Source organism: Peromyscus leucopus, chromosome 7, assembly GCF_004664715.2.
Source record: "Peromyscus leucopus breed LL Stock chromosome 7, UCI_PerLeu_2.1, whole genome shotgun sequence".
Classification (NCBI taxonomy): domain Eukaryota; kingdom Metazoa; phylum Chordata; class Mammalia; order Rodentia; family Cricetidae; genus Peromyscus; species Peromyscus leucopus.
The window spans coordinates 114,977,959-115,003,649 of NC_051069.1; the positions used below are offsets into that span (position 1 = coordinate 114,977,959).

At 39.8% G+C, this 25,691-nt stretch overlaps 1 protein-coding gene across 6 annotated transcripts in view; it reads left to right on the forward strand.

Moving 5' to 3' along the window:
• The window catches only part of Mtmr3 (myotubularin related protein 3), a 124,890-nt gene that overhangs the window by 66,463 nt on the left and 32,736 nt on the right, over positions 1–25,691 (forward strand). For all 6 annotated transcript variants that reach the window (XM_028870653.2, XM_037208119.1, XM_037208117.1 and 3 more), the window contains exons 4-8: positions 477–566; positions 956–1,072; positions 9,574–9,656; positions 12,038–12,204; positions 23,829–23,925. In XM_028870653.2, coding sequence (XP_028726486.1) covers positions 477–566; positions 956–1,072; positions 9,574–9,656; positions 12,038–12,204; positions 23,829–23,925 — 554 coding nt within the window. The remainder of the gene's footprint in view (positions 1–476; positions 567–955; positions 1,073–9,573; positions 9,657–12,037; positions 12,205–23,828; positions 23,926–25,691) is intronic.

A 25,691-nucleotide genomic window follows, 5' to 3' on the forward strand; every position in this document is an offset into this window, starting at 1 on the left:
CCACAGCCTCTTGGCACCCACAGAGATGGTAATGCCTGATACTTTATGCATTATTGTGTCCTCAGATTACACTCTAATAGTCAGACTTCTGTTCCTATTACAAATGCCTGAGAGAAGTCAACTAAAAAGGAGAAAAGAATTATTTTGGCTGACAGTCTTGGTCAGTTGGCCCTGGTGTATATTAAGGTGGGAACATGTGATGGAATGCCCACTCACCTAGTGGAGCCCAGAAAACAGAAGAGTTTAGGTCCCTCCATTGGCCTACCTTCCTTGTATTGCCTCTCAGAGTTTCTAACCCCCTGCTAACAGTGCTGTGTGCTAGCATCAAAACCTTGAACATGTAGGCCTTTGGGGAACCATTATCCAAACCATAGCAATACCTAATATTGTGATTATGTAAGTAAACATAGTAGAAAAAATCAAATATGGATGATAAGTTGAAGTTTGAAAATTATTGAAACATTGGGGATTTCCAGGATGAAGAGATGCGGCAGAGCCTGGAGTGCATCCAAGCCAATCAGATATTTCCCAGGAAGCAGCTGATTCGGGAGGACGAGAATCTTCAGGTAATTACAGGCCATTTTTGACTGTGTAATATGTGTTTAGGATTGCAGTAATGATGAAGCAAAGCTAGTGGATTGACGTAATGTGTAATAGATGCATTCCCTAAACTGTACGTATAGAAATGCAATCTGATAAACATTGTTCCTCTTGTAAAGAGTTATTTCCTAAAAGTTCCTTGTTTGAGATGGTCATTTATGTCATCATAGAAGTCCCTAATTTGGGTAAGCATATTGAAATTAGGTGAGTATAAGCCCATCTTTCAGATTCTCGCTTTAAACTTTTATGGTAATCTATTGTCCATTTGTTCCATTGACCGTTTATTCATCTGGCTTGGTTTTGAAGACTTGGCTTTTCTGCTCTGGAACTCTGAAAGTTTTCTTCTGTCTTCCAGGTTCCTTTTCTTGAACTTCATGGAGAGAGCACAGAGTATGTGGGCCGTGCTGAGGATGCCATCATTGCCCTTTCTAATTACAGACTTCACATCAAGTTTAAGGAGTCTCTTGTTAATGTAAGTGATTTCCAATCATTTTCCCTGTAAGGTAGATAGGAAAAAGAAGAGAGATAAGAGGTATACATGCTTGGGTGTGTGAAAGCATTGTATGCTATTCCTGTCTCTCAGTTAATTTCCTGCTCAAGGACTATTCTGTTAATAAGTTATTCTTATGTGTTATTTAAAATACATCTTGTCTGCTGGGGTATCCATTGTTAGTTAATGCTAAATAGCTTGTACCAGGTACTGCCACTGTATTGTTAAGCTTTATAAAGGTACAAAGACTATAGGCCTTTTCCCTACCTCTCTCAGTCTTTAGTAGTTACCCGCTGCTTCGGTTGAGATCATTCCTTGAGTCTTAATGTCAGACAAGACGTTCTTTGAATTCACAGCAGACTGCTGTATCAAAGTTACTTGAGAGGCCACTACATGGATAAGGAGCCATGTTAGTACATTGTTTATTTGCATAATGAACTCTTACTAATGAAAAGGGAAGCTTGAAGTTGTTGAGTGCATTTGCTCTTTTTGGGTTATGAGGGTACACTAAGTAGAACTGGTTCTTCAGTGCACTGCTGTCCTTAGTAGTTTTCAGTGCACCAACCTAGAAAGGCCCATAGGTTCACCAATTTCACCAGTGGGAAACATTCTTTCCCCTTTACTTACTGGTGTTGTGGCTTTCTGCATTTGAGCGCCAGTGCAGGGAAGTGTGTTGTGATGTCTTTAAGAGTTTGGGCCTACATTTAGATTATGTGATTTGGGGAATTCTTGGAAAGCTATTGCTTGCATTCATTTTATTTACCTTTCTAGAAGTTACCTAACTACTCAAGTTACAGTTTTTGATTTATGAAAAGATCAGTGGGTGTCATTTTTAATTGGCATTATTTATTTATTATAGTTAAAAATTTATGTTTTTTTTTTTAAATTTTATTTTATGTGCATTGGTGTTTTGCCTGCATGCTGTCTGTGTGAGGGTGTCAGATCCCCTGGAACTAGAGTTACAGACAGTTGTGAGCTGCCGTGTGGGTGATGGGAATAGAACCCAGGACCTCTGGAAGAATAGCCAGTGCCCTTAACCTCCGAGCCATCTCTCCAGCCCAATATTTATGCTCGTAAGCTATTTTGACCTGAATTCTTCTGCCTGCCTTCTAGATTTGGGTTATGTCTGTATTCTCTCCATTAGCTAAAGTACACACCAGAGTCATCAAGGAAAAAGAAAATATACTATGTTCACAGTGTTCTAGTGTTAAGCACCATTACCAAGGGCAACTTGGGGAAGAAAAGGTTTATTTCATCTTACAGCTTACAGCTTATCATTGAGGGAAGTCAAGGCAAGAACTCAAGGTGGGAGTCTGAAGGCAGGAACTGAAGCAGAACCCAGGGGTGGTACTGCCCACCATAATCAAGAATATGCCTCACAGATATGCCCACAGGCCAGTCTGATGGAGATAATTCCTCAAGTGAGGGACCTTCTTCCCAGGTGACTCTAGTTTGTGTCAAGTTAACAAAACTAACCAGCACAAGGGTTCATTTGGATTTGTACCTTCATGACCAGTGGGTGAAAAGTGGAAGTGCTAAAATAATAGCAATCGAAAATTCCCTACCATGTCCTGTGGTAGTGAGTAAAATTACTACTCAACTTAAACTTAGTTTTTTATTCTTTAACGGTTGGAATCAGTGAACTTGTAATGATAAGGGTTCATCCCATTGCGTTTTCCCATATCATCCCATTTATCAGCTTACTAGATTTGTTTGCGAATATGGTATGTCGCAAAATCACATCATCTGCCATCTTAAAGCTATTTTCTTTATTTATTCTATGAAAGTCAAATTATGCAGCATGATGTGAGGCTGTGGTCCTTGTTCCTGCCAGCTTTTCTGTCTTCTTCCTATTAGTAAAACTAGCTCCCCTGGGTCCCTCCAGCAGACCTCATTTTGCACACTTTCCTTTCTCTCATGCCTGGGGACTCTCTTTTCATGTCTTGGTTCAGAGAGTAACTTCCTCTGTGAAGCCTTGCTCAATCCTGTTCCCTTCCTTCCTGGCAGTAATTGCACTCAGTGGCTTGCTTCTGTATATTAACATTCTTTCACAGCAGTTACTGGACATGTTGTAACTCTTTGTTGATCTGTCTTTGTGTCTCAGGATCCAATATGTCTTCTGATGCCATGCAACTCAGTAAATAACATAATGAATTGAAATTAGTATGGATTTGAAATGGATATTAGATCATTTCTCCTCTTTTGAATTTTAAGTTCACTTTAAAACAGTATGTTTCTGTGAATAGGACTATGTCATTCATGATTTATCTCTTACAGTAGCTATATGAGTAAGTTGTATTGTGATATTTTTCCATAATGTGATTCTAATATTTAAGAAGCTGACTACTGTACTTTATAATCCTTTTCCTCAGACGAACATTTTCTCTAGCATTCTAACCCTCTAAGACTTAGAGGCTGCGTGTCACTTAAAAAACCCCTGATACTGTGTTTGTACTGAAAAATGATTATACAAAGTTATCTTGACATTGTAGAGACTGTGAACATGTCCTATTGAGAAACACCACAGTACTAGGGTTCCTGAAGTCTGAGGTCACTCCAGGAAAAAGGTGGCTGGCTCCTCTTGCAGCAGATCCTAGATGGAAACCAGAGGATTGGTAATAGTTGCCTCTCTCCCTTTCCCTCTCTGAATCCCTCTACTCTTTCTTCAGCAGATATATATTACAGCAAAACACAGGAGATCATGAAACCCTGCTAAAGGTTATTTTATCTAAATCATTCACGTTTAAGCCACTAGAAACCAAATGTGCTATCTCTATTGTGGCATGCCCCACGTTGCATTATTTAGTACTTCAGAAAATGACTTGCCATTAAGTTTTAAATAGCTACTCAATATCGAATATTCTCTTAATTTCACAGCACATTGAGTGTTTATAGGCTTGAATACTATAAGCACTATTCCTTTAATCTACATACCCTCAGTAAACATCAAGCTTACAATTCCTAGGGTGAAGTACCTGTGTGGTAGAATCCATTCATAGCATTCCTGGTATGAGCAATCTTCTATTCTTTATTTTTCCCAAACTATATTTCTTTGATGCTTAGATAATTTATTAAATAAATGTTCAAGTGGGATTTGTGAAAGTTTAAAAACAGTTTTTGTTGTGTAATTCAATAGACTGATCTCAAGTCTGCTGCCTCTGAATCCCCAGTAGGTGGCATGAGACTCTTAGGTGATGACTGCTTCTTCACTGTTTAGAACAAATTGGTCTTGAGTGTTGGATATTTGCCTTGTAATCACCAAAAGCCATCTCCTCTGCATGAGTCTATTCTCTTTTACCAGTGCTCTAGTTGTGCTCTTATGAGAATGTTTTGTGAGGTGAAAGTAAAGCTCATCAGTTTATACTTAAACAATAGAATTATGGCCTTCAAAAATGTAGACTGAGATACTGTAATATGGCTCAAGGGTTAATACACTGGCTGCTTTCACAGAGGTCCTGAGTTCAATTCCCAGGATCCATATGGTAGCTAACAACCTTCTATAACGGTATCCAATTTCCTCTTCTAGTGTGTAGACACACACACACACACACACACACACACACACACACACACAAATATTGTTTTAAAAATGTAGACTGAGGGTGCATGAGATAGCTCAGTAGCTAAAGACAGTTGTTGGACAAGCCTGCTGACTCGAGTTTACTCTCTGGAACCCACAGAAAGGTGGAAGGAGAGAACCAATTCCCTTCTGACCATTGTATGCTTACTGTGGTACCTGCCTGTGGTACCTGCGCGTGCGTACGTGTATACACAGGATAGAAAAAAAAATGTAGACTGAGTTTTAAGCAGAAATGATTTATACAACTTTGTCTCTTGGTCAGTCTGTTAGGCCTAACGTGGCAGTCTAACAGCTGGGTACACCTTTCCTTTGTCTAGCAGTCACCTTTGTTCACCATACGTTTGTATGTCTGTTTAGAGACAGAGTCTTTTTGTGTAGCCATAGCAGACCTGGTGGTAACTATGGAGCCCAGGCAGGCCTTGAACTCTGGCAGTACTCCTGCCTTGGCCTCTATAGTGCAGGGATTATAGGCAAGAGCTACTATACCAGGCTTCAGATGTAAATTTTGTTAATATCTAATCTCTTTTGGCCTATGGTTCTACCATTAGGGGCCTCTGAAAAGCACAGCTGGAGGGGTAAAACTTGTTTATATCCAAAATGAACAGTAGTCAGTGTGGCTCTTTAATCTATGACAGTCCCCTTTTCTCGTCAGTTTTTAAAAGAAAAGTTTTGGTGCCTTAAATATTCTGTTGCTTGTTGTAGATTGCAGGCTTGGTTCTTGCTGGCATTATTTTTACTTGGTTATGCCATTTCTGCTTCAGAAAAAGTTAGTCCTGCCACTGAGGTTATGAAAAACATGATTACTTTTTTTGGGGGGGGTGGGGGAGTTAGAGACAGAGTTTCTCAGTGTATCCCTGGCTATAGACCAGGCTGGGCTCAAACTCAAAGAGATCCTCTTGCCTCTGCCTCCTGAGTGCTAGGATTAAAAGATGTGCCACCATGCCTAGAAAGTTCTGATTGTTAATAATATAATATGCACACATGGACACACACATGCAGAATGAACTGAGGTGATAAAATAATAGAGCATGATGCCATCAGAGCCTCTGGGAGCATGAAAGTCCTATGTACTGTTACCATTTTAAACTGCTTTTTTGCTTCCTTAGATTGATGACCTTAGGAGTTTGGTGCCTCTGATACAACTTTTGGCCTTTTGAATGTTTAATGAACAGCACTGAGTGTTTGATTTGTTGTTTGAGCATGAATTTAGTTGTAAAGTATTGAGAGAGAATTAACCTGGCAAATAGAAGATGGAAGAGAAAGAAGCAAAAAGAGGAGTGGCTGCAGAGCCATTCATGGGCCGTGGGGGATGGAAAGGCTTCTAGATTTCCTAGCTTCCAAGGAATCGTGGTTTCAGTTGTTTTTCTTGTCTTGCAAATCTGCAAAAGGGCCACTTACTTGTGAAAGAAAACTCTAATAGAGCTCACTACAGAAGAGAAGGGCAGTCTTAAGAGGAAGGAAGGCAGACAAAACAATGTGTGGTGGAAGAAACCTGGACTACAGAGCAGACATGGCTATGTTCATAGTACAGCAGTCCCTGAGCCTTTGACTATTTCATTCTTTGTTTACAAGGTTGTATACTGGATGTGGGAAGTGTTAAGACACTGTGAGGTAGGCAGGTAGGTATTTTGTTTTGAGGGAAGTTGGGAAAACTAGAGCAGTGGTGTAAGCCTTAAAAGAAAGGAGAGAAGGGGCTGGAGAGATGGCTGAGCAGTTAAGAACACTGGCTGCTCTTCACAGGACCTGGGTTCAATTCCCAGGACCCACATGGCAGCTCACAGTTGTCTGTAATTGAAACTCCAGGAGTTCCTACACCTTCACACAAATACACATACAAGCAAAAATACTATGCCCATAAAATTAAAAAAAAGAAAGGAGAAAAACTTAGATGTATGGGGAGGAAAAGGTGGCCAGTTCTCTTTCTTAAAGGAGGTGGAGGGGAGCCTGGGAGAAAAAATAGAAGTTCAGAGGGGTGGAGACGCCATTGATACAGAACCAAGTGTCACTTGCATTCTTTTATTTTTCTTTTTAATGCCCCTATTCTTGAAGGTGACAATCTGTGTATTAAATTTTTCTGTTTTGTAGAGTTGAGGAGGTAGATCAGTAGTTAAGAGCATTTGTTGCACTAGCAGAGAACCTGAATTTAGTTCCTAGCATCCACACAGTGGCTCACAGCCATCTGTAATTCTAGTTTCAGGAGATTGGATGTTCTTTCTGGCCTCTACAGATACTGTGTCTGTGTGTTACACAGATACAATATGCAGGCAGAACACCCATACACACAAATAAATCTTTAAAAAATTTGCATTTCTCCACATCTGTGACTCCAATTGATTTGGATGCAAGAACCAACATTTTTTTCCCTTCTTCTTCTTCCTTAAGAATAAAGATTAAGGAGCTAGAAAGATGGCTCAGTGGTTAAGAGCCTTTGTAGACTAAGGAGCTAGAAAGATGGCTCAGTGGTTAAGAGCCTTTGTAGACAACCTGAATTCAACTCCTAGTACCCACTTTGGCTCAAAACCACCTGTTACTCCAGCTCCAGAATTCAAAAGCTCTGGCCTCTGAGGGCACCCACATTCACATACACATGCCCCCATGTAGATACACATGCATACACATATTTGCAAATGGAAATAAAAGCTTTACAGGTTTCTCATTTGACAGACTGGCAGATGACCTCACCATGCTTTGAGCGATGGAGGAAAGGTAGCTTGCAGGAACACATTGAAAAAACAAAGAGAGTCATTTACAGAGAACCTATAGGACTGCCTGAGAATAAGTCACTGTTATATTCTAATCTGTCTCCCTTTAAAAAAAGAAAAGGTGTTTTTTTTTGTTTTTTTTTTTTTGAGACAGGATTTCTCTGTGTAGCCCTGGCTGTCCTGGAATTCACTCTGTAGACCAGGCTGGCCTCAAACTCATAGAGAGATCTGTCTGCTTCTGCCTCCCAAGTGCTGAGTAAAGGCATGTGCCACCACTGCCTGGCGTTTAAATATATTTCTTTATAGTGTGTGAAGCTTGGCCTCAGGTTGCCAGACTTTGGCAGAAAGCACTTTTACCTGCCCTAACCTTTTCCCTCTTGATCTCCATACTATCTCTTGATAATTCTCTCCCTCCTCCCCCTGCCCCAGATTTACAGACTCTTGAAAGAATTTTTAGCTGTATCAGCTGCAATTTCTTATACAGCACCTTGGGGTTAAGTGTTTAAACAAGCAGAGAGCCAAAAGCTTCTTTTTTCTTGGAATATAAACAAGGATGCATAGTATTCCTCTTAACTCCAATTCTGTTACAATTGTAAGGGAATTTTTACAGATTATATATTTAGAAACAAGGCTTTTGCCCCAAGGCAAAAACTCTCTGGCATTTATCTGCATAATATTATTTCGTTTTCTGCTGTTTTTCAATTTGTGCCCCAGTTTCTGTTTCTGTGTTTCAGCCTTCTAGTACTAGACTTCTTTTTGACCCTGTAGCCTTGTTCTGAGAGTTCTCTGCTAATTCTGGCAGCTTTCTGTTGGCCAGTTTGTAGTAAGCCAGCTCTGAAACTAGCAGGGCTGATATGGGTCCACCACCCTTTGGAGACAGCATGGGCAGTGAACAAACCCAAACAAAATGTTGGAGTGCTACCTGAAGTTCCTTTAGCCATATTTTGACTGGGTTTGATACAGTGTTAAGGACAAGTAAGCTACTCTTTTTTCCAAGGTCTTAAGAAGGTACACAGTCTGGGTGGTGGTGAGGCATGCCATTAATTCCAGCACTCGGTAAGCAGAGGCAGGCAGCCTGGTCTACAGAGTGAGTTCCAGGACAGCCAGGGCTACACAGAGAAACCCTGTCTCAAAAAAACCAAACCAAACCAAACAAACAAAAAGGAGGGTTCTAAGGGCTGGTAGTAACTCAGTTGGTAGAGTGCTTGCCTAGCATGCTTCGTGCCCTGGACACGAAGCACTACATAAACAAGCCATGGTGGTACAGGCCTATAATCCTAGCACTTGAGAAGGCAAGAGAGTTAGAGTTCAGGGAGTTTAAGGCCAACCTGGGATGCATAGAAGCCTGTCTTAAAATAATAGAAAAGAATTATTATTTTATCATACCTTGCTTGGAAATAGCTTTTGTAGTTGGAGGCTAAGTCAGATATTTTCAGGATGGATGTCATTGTGTCAGCCTGAGGGTCATTTACATACTTTAGAGGCATTTCTTCTGTCTCACTGGTGTATTTCATCTCTGCCCAGTGTTGTTAACTAGGGCCTGCTTACCCAATTGGCAGGGAGGGGGACCATTCCATTTCACTCAAACCTTGAGTCCCACTTGACAAACATGGCTCTTCAGCTGTTTTTTGGGAGCAAGTTGGTTCTAGCCAATTTTAGGTTCTTTGACTACTATATAACTTCTTGTTATCTGTGATGTATTGTATGGAATAGAGACCCTGACCAGTTGCTACTGGTGTGCCATCTTTGTTTGATAACCTACAGGTAGTTAGGCCTCCAGCTTTTTCCGGAAGCCTCCTTTGCTAAGAACTGAGGAATAAATCTCCTCTGCCGTCTGGGACAGAGACTACCTGTTGACACTTGGCCTGCAGTGCTTCTGTTTAGTGCTCTTCAACTTTTGTGTTACTGCAAATCATAGCTTTTTAAAGGAGTATCGAGAGATGAGCTTGCGAGTTTGACACTCAGGACCTGTTCCCTCTTGTCTTCCAGAATCCAGACCTCTTCTTTGTGGTCATCATGCTGTGACTTGAGGTTGTTGATTTAGGGAAAGGGAAACTAATCCACTCTTTAGTAAATCACTACTGGTCCAGCTAAACTTGTGTCTGTATTTGCTTCTTTCCCTGTTAACCAGTTGTCCTGAATGTGCCTGTAAAAAGTCAATGCCTTTTTGACTAAGAGGACTTTATCCTTTTTAATTATAGGTTCCATTACAGCTTATAGAAAGTGTTGAATGCCGTGATATATTCCAGCTTCATTTGACATGCAAAGACTGCAAAGTTATCAGGTAGGTGGTGTGTTTGTGAGGCTGTGAAGTATTGGCAAAAATCTTATTTAAAGATATGTTATGGGGCTGGAGAGATGACTCAGGTTAAGAGCACTGATTGCTCCTCCAAAAGGTCCTGAGTTCAATTCCCAGCAACCACATGGTGGCTCACAACCATCTGTAATGAGATCTGGTGCGCTCTTCTGGCCTGCAGTCATACATGCTGGATACACAATAAATAAATCTTTAAAAAAAGAAAGAAAAAAAGAATACCATCGTAAAACACATTTATTTTAAAAAAAAATTTGTTATATAGTTTGTTAGCAAAATGTCTTTTGAAGGTCCACATTGTTAGAATAATTTCTGAGTAGTTAGTACCTGAAGTATTTTATTCTTAGTGTATATTGCTATACAAACAGATACTTCTTATTTGGGAGTTAATTTTAAATATATAAAAAGTATAAAAATTTTTTAAAAAGTAGTACAGTTGTGTACCATTTACCCCTGTAAATACTCTACTCCAATTTACTTTATCATTTGCAGAACACGTGTGTGTGTGTGTGTGTGTGTGTGTGTGTATGTATGTGTGTGTGTGTGTGAGAGAGAGAGAGAGAGAGAGAGAGAGACAGACAGACAGACAGACAGACACAGACACACAGACAGAGACAGAGAGGCAGAGAGAGAGAGAGATTCTTTTCTGATAAAGTAAGTTGCTTCACTTGGCTCTTTAACCTTAAACCCTTTAAGTGTGCTTTCCTAACAATAGAATATTTTCTCATATAATCTGTACATCATTGTCACTTTCACAATTTTACAATGATATTACCCTTTCCAAATCTGCTATCCCAGTGCTATCCAGTGATGTCCTTCTACAGCATTCATCCTCACCCTTCTCATTTAGCATTGCAGAGTCAGATAATGCATTTTGCTGCTGTGACTGTAATCTTCTTTAATCTGGAATTTTTCTGTAGCCTTTCTCTGTCTTTTATGACAGTGGCATTTTGAATTATAGAGTTTTCTGTTTGAATAGATTGTTTCTCATTTTATGTTTGTCTAGAGATTCCTCAAGATTAAGTTGAAGTTACGTGTCTGCAACTGGAATACAGACACACACTCACTCACTCACTCACTCACTCACTCACTCACTCACTCCTTTTCAAGGTATTGTGTTACATCCAGAGACAGTTGATCCATTTGTCCCCTATTGATGACTTTTGATTAGTCCAGTCAGAGCATTAGCCGATTTCTGTAGTAGTAGTGAATTTCTACATTTTTCCCCCTTACAACTAATAAACAATCTATGGGAAATACATTGAGAAAATGCAGTTGTCTTGTCTCTCATAAAATTTTTTCTAAATTTAGCATTCATTCATGATTTTATCAAACTAATTTTAATGCTAATTGTTGCAAAATGATGCCTGAAGTATGTTTTTAATTTAATAACTCTTGATATGCTCCATTCTTGACATTTTTACTTTATTCCTTTGATCTGTTTTGGGGCACCAGTAAACACTGTGCTGTCATGTTGGTGAGCTACATTGGTTGGGACAAGGGAAGGTTGTAAGTGACCTTGTTAAGGAAAACATTAATGTGCCAGTGGTGCATGCCTTTAATCCCAGCACTCGGGAGGCAGAGCCAGGTGGATCTCTGTGAGTTTGAGGCCAGCCTGGTCTACAGAGCAAGATCCAGGACAGACACCAAAACTATACAGAAACACCCTGTCTGGAAAAAACCAAAACAAACAAACAAACAAAAATACAAATTACACGAGTCTTCAAAAACTCAGTTTGCAGTAATTATTTTAACCCTTTAATTATAGATACTGAAAATTGCTGTTAATAGTACCATTGTTTTATTCTATGTGTGGTTGCAGCTGAAAGTTTGCATGTCCTCTGCCTTAATTTGGATCTGATTGTCCTAATTGCTAAGTAGACAAATTTTGAAACCATTCTCCCAACTGGCTGTGGATAGTGTTGTGGTCTGTTTTTTAGTTTGGCCTATTATGTCATAACAAAAGAAATGACTTTTCTGAACATACTTCTTGAGAGAGATAACTTTAAAACTAGCTGAAGAAGTAGGGTGAGATCTGATTCGTCAGAGAGACAAAATAATGCTTTACTTTGATAATCACCATTAATCATTTTCCGAAGAGATTCATTACATTAAAATAATAGATTTTCCACTTGTCCACCCTCCCCCGCCCCCTTTTTTTTAAATTTTGCACTGCCGGCTATAATTTGTTGGATCTGTTTTTATTATAAGTAGTAGTGAATGACTGTCAGTGATGCTTTCTTCACTCTTAGTTGACCCTTTGTTATGAACAGGCACTCTTGAAATGGTGCCTTTGCTTAGACTTCATTATCAACTGTCACCTGATTGCATTTATACTTTGTTTTGCAAAGGTGTCAGTTCCCAACCTTTGAGCAGTGTCAAGATTGGCTGAAGAGATTGAACAATGCAATCCGACCACCTGGTAAAATAGAAGATCTCTTCTCATTTGCATACCATGCTTGGTGCATGGAGGTCTACGCCAGTGAAAAAGAACAACATGGAGACTTGTGCAGACCAGGTAGGCCAGACTTCTTATGGAACTTTGTTTGAAGGTGCCTTTATCATGAAATGGGAGCCTATAGGACTCATATCTTCAATCTCTGTTTTATAAAGCATCTAGCTTGTTTCCACTATTCTAAGTTTAGTAAGATACATTTCCTCCTTTCCAGGGCAAGAGAAGAAAACTGTGTTTGACACTTTAGTTTCCTAGGCCTAAAATGACTATAAGAAGGTTGTGGGGGTTGTGGAACCCTAATAGAAGGAAGCTGTGAATTTTGTGTATGTGTTTGGTAACATTCATGTTAAAGTGTCATTTGAGTAGGCCTTGAACCACACCAGCCTTGGACATTTATGTGAAAGTGCTTAATTTCTCACTTTATTCTCTTACCTTCCTCCCTTTTATTAAAACGACATGTATGTGTATGTAAGGTGTATGTGATGTGCTAGAGATTGAACTCTAGATCTTACATATGCTAAGGCAATTATTTATAGTGTCATCTTGTGTGTGTGTGTGTGTGTGTGTGTGTGTGTGTGTGTGTGTGTGTGTGTGTGTGTGTGTAGGTAGTGGTAGCTATATACACATATGGAGGCCAGAGGTTGATATTGGATGTCTTCCTCTATGGCTGTCCACCTTATTTTTTGAGATAGGGTAAAGCTCACTAATTCAACCAGATTAACTGGCCAACAAGCTCCAGCAGTCCTGTCTTCACCTCCCCAGGCCTTAGATTATAGGCATGTGCCACTGTGCCCTGCTTTTTACACCGATGTTAGGGATTCAAACTCAGGTCCTCATGCTTACCCAGCAAGCTCTTTACTATGTCTTCTCCCCAGCCCCTGTCATCATGTTTTAAGCTAATTAAATATATATATATGGCTTTTGGTGGGTGTAGTAATGTACACCTTTAATTCCAGCACTCAGGAGGCAGAGGGTCAGGTGGATTTCTGCTGAGTCCAAGGCCAAACTGGTCTACATAGCAGGTTCTAGACCTACTGTAAAGCCAATTAACCAGCCCTACATAGTGAGATCCTGTCTCAAATTAAAAAAAAATAATAAATTAAAAAAATGTGACTCTTTTCTCAAGTGTTTTAAAGGTAAAGTTAAAATGAAGTATACAAATCTTACATCTACATTTGTTGAATTTTAACTGTTGCATATTATTTCAGTTTTTATTTCCCCATTGTCTCATATAATAATAACTTGGAAGTGAACCTGTTGTGTCTTCTTGTTTGTGACACTAACTCTAAGAGGCCTTTTCTGGCTTGGGGTTGCCTGCCATTTGCCAGTAAGGCATACTTGCCTTTTATTAGTTACTTCACAAACAACAAACTTTTAAAGAGTATATCTTTAGTCCCTTGGTAATTCTAGTTGTTTCTTTTGGATTTGAGCTGGCTTTTAGGATATTCCTAAGATGGATGCTTTGTCCTGAGGGAGGGTCCTAAGGCTCTTTGCTTTCTCATGAACTTCTCTATGAGTTCCAGGCAGCCTGGTCTACAAAGCGAGTTCCAGAAAAAGGCGCAAAGCTACACAGAGAAACACACACACACACACACACACACACACACACACACACACACACACACAAATCCAGTAAAATGAAAATTCCGTACTATGTAATTGTAGTGCAGGAAATATTAAATGTTGAAAAGGTAGATTAGAGAGCAGAGGATGCAAACAGGAAGAGTTGAAAAAGAAATAAGTCGAGAGCAGCAGCAGAGGCAGACAAACAGAGCTATTACCTGCTGAGGAATTAGTGAAAACAAGGGGATTAAGAGCTTGGAACAGGGACGCCTTTAATCCCAGCACCAGAGATGGCTTCTTCCCCATGGGACTCGACCAGAAAGGATCCGAACACTCTGTCTGAGGCCAACCCAGGGCCCAGCTGCTGATCCTGCGAAACCCAACAACTTGGAGGTGTTGGTGAGATTACCCTACTAAACAACCTGCTCAGCTGAGATCCATCCAGGAGAGGATTCAGAATCCTACAGTCTGCAGTCTGAGGAAACAAGATCAGCTGAGGAGTTGATGAATGAGCAAAACGTGACCTGAAAACACAAAAGAAGGCGCCACCCAGCCACCAAACCAGATCACCAGAATCATAAGCCTACATTACACCAATTAGGAACAAGTAAGCCCCCATCTCCAGACCGGCAGATCAGGTCTCTAGTGCCTAGTCCCTACCCATCAGAGTCCCAGGGACCAGACAGCTACCTTTCACTGCTTCCCCACCAAAACAAAACAACCAACTCCTACAAACCTAACAACCACTGAAACCATAAGCACACCCTGCACCAACTGGGAACAACTCCCTGAGACAGAACCCACAATACTGATTGGCCTAAGCTACTCCCGAAGAAACAGCCCAACAGCACCCATTTAACCAAGAACTCCTAGTGGACTAAGACTAACAATTAGAACAAGAGAGGCACCTTCAGACACAGACACTGCCTACACCGAGCAGAGGAAGAGATGAGTAGACGCCAGTGCAAAAATATAGGCAACAACATAAAAATCTCTATGGCAACATCAGACTCTAGCGATTCTACACCTGCAAGACCTGAACATACCAAGGCAGAAGAAGCAGAAGAAATCAGTCCTAAAAATGACTTTAAGATGATGATAGAGGCCCTTAAAGAGGAAATGAAAAACTCCATTAAAGAGGAAATAAAAAATTCCCTTAAAGAAATATAAGAAAAAACAAAAAATTAGGAAGTAATCAAACAAAACCAAGAAAAAGTAATTAAACACATGAAGGAAACAATTCAAGATTTGAAAATTGAAATTGAGAAAATGAAGAAAACACAAACTGAGGGGATGCTGAAAATAGAAATCCTGACTAAATGAACAGGAACTACAGAAGCAAGCATAACCAACCGAATGTAAGAGCTGGAACAGAGAATCTCTGACACTGAAGACACAATAGAGAAAATAGATTCGCCAGTCAAAAAAACACTAAAGACAAAAAAGTTGGAACGCAAAATGTCCGAGAAATTTGGGACAGCATGAAAAGACCAAACATATAAATAATAGGAATAGAAGAAGGAGAATACCAATTCAAAGGCACAGAAAATATATTCAACAAAATCATAGAAGAAAACTTTCCTAACCTAAAGAAAGAAGTACCTATGAAGATACAAGAAGCTTACACAACATGGAATAGACTGAATCCAAAAAAAAAGTTACCTTGCCACATAATCAAAACACTAAACACACAGAACAAAGAAAAAATATTAAGAGCCGCAAAGGAAAAAGACCAAATAACATATAAAGGCAGACCCATCAGAATAACACCAGACTTCTCAATAGAGACTGTGAAAGCTAGAAGGTCCTGGACAAATACATACACTAAGAGACCACGGATGCCAACTAAGACTGTTATACCCAGCAAAACTCTTAATCACCATAGGCGGAGTAAACAAAATATTCCAGGATAAAACCAGATTTAATTAATACCTGTCTATAAACCCAACCCTACAGAAAGCACTAGAAGGGAAAATCCAACCCAAAGAAGCTGAACACATCCATGAAAAATCAAGCAATAGATAATCCCACACCAACATACACCAAAGAAGGACAACACAACACAACCACAAAAAATAACAGGAATTAACAATCACTGGTCATTAATATCCATCAATATCAATGGTCTCAACTCACCTATAAAAAGATACAGGCTAACAGAATGGATAAGAAAACAGAACCCATCCTGCTGCTGCATGCAAGAAACACACCTTAACTTCAAAGACAGATACTACCTCAGAGTAAAGGGCTGGGAAAAGGCTTTCCAATCAAATGGACCTACCAAGCAGGCAATATCTAATAAAATAGCCTTCAAACTAAAATCAGTCGAAAGAGATCAGGATGGACATTACATATTTATCACAGGAAAAATCGACCAAGATGAAGTCTCGATTCTGTACATTTATGCTCCAAATACAAAGGCACCCACATTTATTCAAGAAACATTACTAAAGCTTAAATCGCACATCAAACCCAACACATTAGTAGTCACCAAAAGACAGATCTACCTGACTGAAACTTAACAAAGAAATAAAGGGCCTAACAGATGTTATTACTCAAATGGACTTAATAGATATCTACAGAACATTCCATCCTAACACAAAAGAATATACCTTCTTCTTAGCACCCCATGGAACCTTCTCAAAAATTGACCACATGCTTGGTCACAAAGCAAATCTCAACAGATACAAAAAAAATTGGAATAACCTCCTGTATCTTTTCAGACCATCATGCCTTAAAGTTAGATTTCAACAACAAAAATTATAGAAAGCCTACAATCTCATGGAAACTGAATAATGTCCACCTGAAACACCAATGGGTCAAGGAAGAAATAAAGAAATTAAAGAGTTCCTAGAATTCAATGAAAATGAAAGTACAACATACCCAAACTTATGGGACACTATGAAAGCAGTGCTAAGAGGAAAATTCATAGTTCTAAATGCACACATAAAGAAGATGGAGCAATCCCATACCACTGAATTAACAGCACAACTGAAAGCTCTAGAACAAAAAGAAACAAACTCACCCAGGAGAAATAGACACCAGAAAAAAAACAAATTGAGGGCTGAAATCAATGAAATAGAAACCAAGAGAACAATACAAAAAATCAGTGAAACAAAGAGTTGGTTCTTTGAAAAAATCAACAAGATAGACAAACCCCTAGTCAAATTAACCAAAAAGCAAAGAGAGAGCACCCAAATTAACAAGATCAGAAATGAAAAGGGAGACATAACAACAGACAACGAGGAAATCTGGAGAATCATCACATCATACTTCAAAAACCTGTACTCCACAAAAATGGAAAACCAGGAAGAAATGGACAATTTTCTGGATAAATACCACATACCAAAATTAAATCAAGACCAGATAAACCATTTAAATAGACCAATAACCCCTAAAGAAATAGAAACAGTCATCAAAAGTCTCCCAACCAAAAAAAGCCCAGGACCAGATGGTTTCAGTGCAGAATTCTACCAGACTTTCAAAGAACTAATACCAATACTCTTCAAGGTGTTCCACACAATAGAAACAGAAGGAACACTACCAAACTCTTTTTATGAGGCTACAATTACCCTGATACCCAAACCACACAAAGATGTAACAAAGATTGATGCAAAAATACTCAACAAAATATTGGCAAACCAAATCCAAGAACACATCAAAATAATTATCCACCATGACCAAGTAGGATTCATCCCAGGGATGCAAGGATGGTTCAACATACGAAAATCTGTCAATGTAATATACCATATAAACAACCTGAAAGAAAAAACCACATGATCATCTCATTAGATGCTGAAAATGCCTTAGACAAAATCCAGTACCCCTTTATGATAAAGGTCTTAGAGAAATCAGGAATACAAGGAACATTCCTAAACATAATAAAGGCAATTTACAGCAAGCCAGCAGTCACTATCAAATTAAGCGGAGAGAAACTCAAAGCGATTCCACTAAATTCAGGAACAAGACAAGGCTGTCCACTCTCCCCATATTTATTCAATATAGTACTTGAAGGTCTAGCTAGAGCAATAAGACAACAAAAGGAGATCAAAGGGCTACAAATTGGAAAGGAAGAAGTCAAACTTTCACTATTTGCATATGATATGATAGTATATATAAGTGACCCCAAAAATTCTACCGGGGAACTCTTACAGCTGATACACTTCTACAGTAAAGTGGCAGGATACAAGATCAACTCAAAAAATATCAGTAGTCCTCCTAATCACAAATGATAAAAGGGCTGAGAAAGAAGTCAGAGAAACATCACCCTTTACAATAGCCACAAATAATATAAAATACCTTGGGATAACACTAACTAAACAAGTGAAGGACCTGTTTGATAAGAACTTCAAATCTCTAAAGAAAGAAATTGAAGAAGATATCAGAAAATGGAAGGATCTCCCATGTTCGTGGATAAGGTAGGATTATAGTAAAAATGTCAATCTTACCAAAAGCAATCTACAGATTCAATGCAATCCCCATCAAAATCCCAACACAATTCTTCACAGACTTGGAAAGAAAAATACTCAACTTCATATGGAAAAACAAAAGACCCAGGGTAGCTAAAAGAATCCTGTATAATAAAGCAACCTCTGAAGTCATCACTATCCCTGACCTTAAGCTCTACTATAGAGCTATAGTAATAAAAACAGCTTGGTACTAGCATAAAAACCGACATACCAAATAAATATTCCATACCAATGGAATCGAATCGAAGACCCTGACATTAATCCACGTACATATGAACACCTGATTTTTGACGAAGAAGCCACAACTATACAATGGAAAAAAGAAATCAACAAATGGTGCTGGCATAACTGGATGTCAATATGTAAAAGATTACAAATAGATCCTTGTCTGTCGCCATGCACAAAACTCAAGTCCAAGTGGACCAAAGACCTGAACAAAATCCAGTTACACTAAACTTAATAGAAGAGAAAGTAGGAAATACTCTTGAATGTATTGGCACCGAAGATCACTTCCTAAATATAACACCGCAGCACAGATACTGAGCACAACAGTTAATAAATGGGACCTCTTGAAATTGAGAAGCTTTTGTAGGGCAAAAGACACAGTCAATAAGACAAAAAGACAGCCAACAGAATGGGAAAAGATCTTCACCAACCCCACATCTGACTGAAGACTGCTCTCCAAAGTGTATAAAGAACTCAAGAAACTAGACATCAAAATACTGAACAGTCCAATTTAAAAATGGGCTAAAGAGCTAAACAGAAAATTCACAAAACAAGAACTACAAATGGCTGAAAGACATTTAACGAAATGCTCAACATCCTTAATCATCAGAGAAATGCAAATCAAAATGACTCTGAGCTACCACCTTACACCTGTCAGAATGGCTATGACAGTCAATGTTGGAGAGGATGTGGAACAAAGGGAACACTCCTCTACTGTTGGTGGGAATGTAAACTTGTACAACCACTGTGGAAATCAGTATGGCGGTTTCTCAGAAAATTAGGAATTGAACTACCTCAAGACCCAGCCATCCCACTCTTGGGCATATACCCAAGGAATGCTGATTCATACCATAAAGATACATGCTCAACTATGTTCATAGCAGCACTATTTGTAATAGCCAGAACCTGGAAACAACCTAGATGCCCGTCAACGGAAGAATGGATGAAAAAAATGTGGTACATATACACAATGAAGTACTACTCAACAGAAAAAAAAAAAAAAACAATGAAAGCATGAAATTTGCAGGCAAATGGATGGAACTAGAAAAAAATCATCCTGAGTGAGGTAACCCAAACCCAGAAAGACAGTCATGGTATGTACTCACTCATAAGTGGATTCTAGATATAAAATAAAGAACAATCAGACCACAACCCATAAAACCATGGAGGCTATATATATATAGCATGGAGGTCCCTAGGATGACTATGGCTTATAATAAATTTCGGTTTTACTCAATCATTGAAAAAGAAAATAGCCCAACAAATGGAAACACATGAACTATGAACCAAAGGCTGAGGGGCCCCCAGCTGAATCAGGCCCTCTGAATAGGTGAGACAGTTGATTGGCTTGATCTGTTTGGGAGGCATCTAGGCAGTGGGACCGAGTCCTGGGCTCATTGCATGAGTTGGCTGTTTGAAACCTGGGACTTATGCAGGGACGCTTGGCTCAGTCTGGGAGGAGGGGACTGGACCTGCCTGGACTGAGTCTACCAGGTTGATCGCAGTCTTCGGGGGAGGCTTTGCCCTGGAGGAGGTGGGAATGGGGGGTGGGCTGGGGGAAGGGGGTGGGAGGGAGAACAGCGGAACCCATGGCTGATATGTAGAACTGAATGGTATTGTCAAATAAAATAAAAGGAAAAAAAAAAAAAAAAAGATCTAAGTTTGATCCCAGAACTCAAACTGGGAGAAGAAAACTGATACCCACAAGTTGTCCTCTGACTTTCACATGCATTCATGCATGAGCCTGCATTTATACACATACAATAATAATGAGAATAAGTACATAAATATGGATTCTTTTTCCATTTGTTTTTAAAATTAAAAGCTAATAAAGTAGCATGCTCGTAATTCTAGCACTAGGGAGGCAGAGGCAGAAGTATCAACCTTAGAATCAAATGAGGCTTTGTGACACCCTGTCTCCAAAAACCATCAAAATAAAGTCAAAATACTATTTGAAATAGCATAGGAAGAAAAGTAATGAGAAATATAAGAGGAAAAACCAAGTAAGGGAAGGAAATACTACGCTAGATTAATTTATGAAGAATAAGAATTAAAGACATAAAAGTTGGAGCTTCAGTGATGGCTCAGCAGTTAAGATAAAGGCAATGGCTGCTCTTCCTGAGGACCATGGTCTGATTCCTAGCTCCTACATGGCAGCTCACAACCATTTGTGACTCTAGTTCCAGGGGATTCTATGTCTTCTCTGGCCTCCATTGGCACCAGCATGCAAGTGATGCACAGATATATACACAGATAAAACATCCATACGTATTTTTAGAATAAATAAAAACTTTTTCTTAAAGTGTCATAAGTGAAAATACTACCACAAGCATAATATAAAGAAATGGAGGAATGAAAGAAAAAGCTGCCGTGTTAGCAGCTTCAAATGGCAGACTGCCAGTTAGATAAATGGTGAGGGAGGGAAGGTCAGCTGTAGCTGTAGATTTTTAGCTTTCAGATTTATGCTGATTTGAGCCTGTATTGGACGAGTCTCTAATGTCTTTCATAGCTTCTCTTCTTTGTGTGCCAGAGGCTTCTCATGGCCGCACTTACATTTTTGGTTGGTGGGTTAGACAGATTTTTTCTAAGTCAGAGTTTTCAGACTCCAGTGGCCACTGGAGAGGTCCCCCATGAGCCTGATCTACCTACAGACCTCAAGCTCAGAGTCACTGTCAGTTAACGAGATCTGCTCCTGGCCGCAACTCCCTCTCACGCCATCTATCCACCTGGCTGTGGCACCTTCAACAGTCTCCCTGCTCTGTGGCTGTTTCCTGTTCCAGGTCTCCAGCATAGCTCAGTTTTAAATAATAGATTATCTGCTAAGATGGTGCCCAGATGCCAGTGGTTATTTTTTAAATTACAAGGTCCTTTTAGGATAACTGTTTATCCTAAAATCAAGATGTTAATATAAAAAACCATTAATAAAAGTACATTTTACTTTTGTAGAACTTGAAAGTTAATCAGAAGGGACATCTTTCTTTTTTAAAGATGTATGTATGTATGTATGTATGTATGTATGTATGTATGTATATATGTATTTTATCAATATGGATGTTTGTTTGCATGTAGGTCTGCACACTAGAAAAGAGCTTTAGATACCATTATAGACAATTGTGAGCCACCATATGGGTTCTGGGACTTTAACTCACGACCTCTGGAAGAGCAGACAGTGTTCTTAACCACTGAGCCATCTCTCCACCTATCTTCTTCTAACAAACTTGAAAGTTGTCATAATTTTACAGCTTTATATTTTAAATGAAAGGCTCCCTCCCTGTTTAGTCTTCTGAAGGGCCAATACTCCTTACAATTGGTAGACAGATGGCACCTCAGCTCAGATAGCTTTCTATCCTATTTGAGAGCCTGTTACATTGCTTCTACAACTTTTCCACATGGACCAGATTGAACTGTTCTTTCTTCCTGCTGCTCGGAACATCATCTTTTTATAGCTCATCTTCCGGAATCATGTGATACCTAGCTTAAAGTCAAGAAAAGTAGTTTAAATGGGGCATGGTTTACAGGGTTGGCCTTCATCCAGGTAATTGGTGTTTCCTGCTCTGAAGCTCATTCCCTAGGGAGAACAGAGCTTTATCTTTCTCTCTAAGCAGTCTGTTGTGCGCTTTGTTTGTTGTGCTTTCTTCTACCTCTGCCAACGTTTGTTTTACAGCTTGCAACACGTGAGGTTGCACACATGAGGAGCCTGCTGAGTGAGTGGTTTTGTCTAGTAAGTTACGCGCTAGGACCATGCACTACTTTAAGTGAGATTTTTAGATGTAGGTCTGGCTCTGTCTTTGTTACGGTCTTAAGGGAGAAAGGACCACATTTGTGAGAAATGTGACTAGGTTATAGCTAGGGAATAGGTGTGCTTTTTGTTGTTGTTGTTTTGTTTTGTTTTTTCAAGACAGGGTTTCTCTGTGTAGTTTTTGGAGTCTGTCCTGGAAATTGCTTTGTAGACCAGGCTGCCTTGAACTCACAGAGATCTGCTTGGCTCTGCCTCCAGAATGCTGGGATTAGAGGTGTGCGTCACCACCGCCCGGCAGGAGTGTGTTCTTATAAATGCCTAGAGTTTCTTTCAATAATGGAGTGTTCCCTGGGATTTCTGATCACTGGCAGTTAGGGTCCTGTGATCACTTGTCTAATTGCTTGTAAAACCAGAAAACATTTCTTAACCTATTTGCAGTTTGAGCTTATCTGAGCTGACACAGTTATCTCACTTGGTATGAAGTACCTATGTGTTCTCCTGAGGAACTAGGAATGCCTAAGTAGCTCCTGTTGAAATTGTGACTGTAGTGTGATAATACATGCACTGTCTTAGCTTTCTAAAAGCCAGAAAACTCCCAGGTTCTAAAATGTGACCCAGAAGGTTTCAGATGAAGAATTTTAGATCTATGTTACTAATCTTGGTTGTTTTTAATTTTATTTTATAATACCATTCAGTTCTACATAACAGCCACAGATTCCCTTGTTTTCCCCCTTCCTGCCCCCTCCTCTTCCCCCCACCCCACCCCCCATTCCCGCCTCCCCCGAGGACTGAGATCAACCTGATAGACTCAGTCCAGGCAGGTCCAGTCCCCTCCTCCCAGATTCAGCCAAGCGTCTCTGCATAAGTCCCAGGTTTCAAACAGCCAACTCATGCAGTGAGCCCAGGACCTGATACCACTGCCTAGATGCCTCCCAAACAGATCAAGCCAATCAACTGTCTCACCTATTCAGAGGGCCTGATCCAGTTGGGGGCCCCTCAGCCTTTGGTTCTGAGGAATCTGGATGCAGACATCCACGGCTAGGCCCCTGGTGGAGCGCCGGGAGTCTAATTAGCGAGAAAGAGGAGGGTTTATATGAGCGAGAATTGTTGAAACCAAGGTTAGATAAAGCACAGGGACAAATAGCCAAACGAATGGAAACACATAATCTTGGTTGTTTTTTAAAGACGGATTTTATTTCATTTTATGTATACTGTCGGTCTGAGTGTGGATGTAAGAAAGTAGTCTGTGTGATTACAAGAAAGAACATGGATTTTGGGTCATACTAACCTCCCCTGGACCATTTGCCCTCTGAAAAATAGAGTGTATTGAAAGAGCACAGCAATACCACAGAGAGTTTAATTAAGCAACATAACTTCTGTTTTTTGAGACAAAGTCTTACTTATATAGCCCTGGCTGGCTTAGAATTCTCACAGAGATCCGCCTGCCTCTGTCTCCTGAGTGCTAGGATTAAATGCATGCAGTGGCTAAGATGATATAATTCTTAATCTAGGTTAGTCCTCTTTTCTTTCTGCCCCCCTTTTCAACTAAAAAGTTAAATATATGTTATCTATTTATACGTTCCTGCCTCTAAAACAATTTAAATAGACAGAGCAAAGTGATAATGGTTTTGTCTTCCATTTTGCAAAATTGTATTTATTTTTTTGTTTCTATTGTCTGTCTCTGTTCCTAGGGGAGCATGTAACGTCAAGGTTTAAGAATGAAGTGGAACGGATGGGTTTTGATATGAACAATGCCTGGAGGATTTCCAATATCAATGAGAAATACAAGTGAGTTACATGGATGCTTGCAGACTGAGTTTCACAGCCAGTACTTTTAACAGAGTTAAAATTCTCAGGTGGCAGACCATTGAATTTAGGTACTTTGAAATAGAATTTTGTTGATTAGCTCTAAATTCATGCTCTTCATAGTTCTTTTTGAACCTTTTGTTCAGTATTTCTGGAGTGGAAAATGATCCTTGCTTAATAAGATACTGAAACCTTCCTTTTAACCCCCGTGGGCCTCCGTTCTTCCTTCCTCGTGTATCTAGATGATGCTGTGCTCATCGTGGGCAGTAGTGTTTTCATCACCACTTTGGCGTTCTGTTGGAGATAGGATCAGTGATCTCAAAAGGAAGGAAGTGTACCCAGGAGCTTCTCCAGTCCCTCCAGGCCCCGAGGTCCAACAGCCGCTTATAATCACTCAGAGGCTTAATATTAATTACAAACTGTATGGCCTGTGGTTCATATAATTTAACTCAGCCCATTACTATTAATCTATGTATCGCCACGTGTTCTGTGGCTTTACCTGTGTCCCATTACATGTTGTTCCTTGGACAGTGGGCTGGCGTCTTCCCCAACTCCTCCCTTCTTCTCTCTCTATCCCCACTTGCCTCTAAGCTGCCTTGCCATAGGCCAGAGCTGTTTTGTTTATTAGCCAGTGGGAGTAACACATATATTCACAGTGTACAGAAAGACATCCCATAATACTTCCTGTTTTCTGTCTAATGAAAAAGGAAGGTTTTAACTTTAACATAGTAAGATAACAAAAACAGTTATCAAACAAGAATTATAGTTATACTATCTAGTGTATTTGTATTTGACAAAATTAAAGAAAATCTATGATCCATCCTATTTTTTGAGTCTAAAGAGCGTGTGTGTGTGTGTGTGTGTGTGTGTGTGCGCGCGCGCACACACTTTAGCTCATGCTCTCAGGTATGTATATGTACATGCACCTGTGGAGGTGGAGGCCAGATGATAGCTAATGTTAAGTGTCTTTTATCACTTGTCACCTTATTTTTTGAGACAGGGTCTCTCACTGAACATGGGCCTTGTCAGTTCAGGGAGTCTAGCTGACCAACCAGCTGGAAGGAGCCTTTTGTCTCCCCCTCCCCAGTGCTAGGATTACAGGCATGTGCCAGCACACCCAGACTTTTACATGGGCACTGGGGATCTGAACTTGGGTACTCATAACACAGCAAACACTTTCCTACTGAGAAATACCCCCAATCCCTCATTGCTAATCTTAATAGCAAATTTTCACAGCTGTGACCGTTTAACCATTAAATATTAAATAACTATTATTAAATGTTCATCCATTACCTGTTTCCTTAAAACATAAAAATGCTTTGGTGAGGAAAGGCAGTTAAATACTGTGGTTTTTGTCAATCTTAAGTTTCTGTAAGGGCTGGAGAGATGGCTCAGAGGTTAAGAGCACTGACTGCTCTTCCAGAGGTCCTGAGTTCAATTCCTAGCAAGCACATGGGGGCTCCCAGCCATCTCTAATGAGATCTGGTGCCCTCTTCTGGCATGCAAGGTTACATGGAGGCAGATGTTGTATACATAATAAATAAATAAATCTTCTTTTAAAAAAAGTTTCTGTAAAACAAGGTCCAGGAGACTGAAATGAATCTATTCCCCTGTTAAGTTTCTTTGCAGCACTAATCATCCTTGGATCTTTTCAGTTACCTCAAATTACAGTAGCCGTTTTCTTGATCTGTTTGTGGTTGGCCAGTTTTCACTGGAAAGTCGTCTACTTACTGCAGCTCTTCACATGG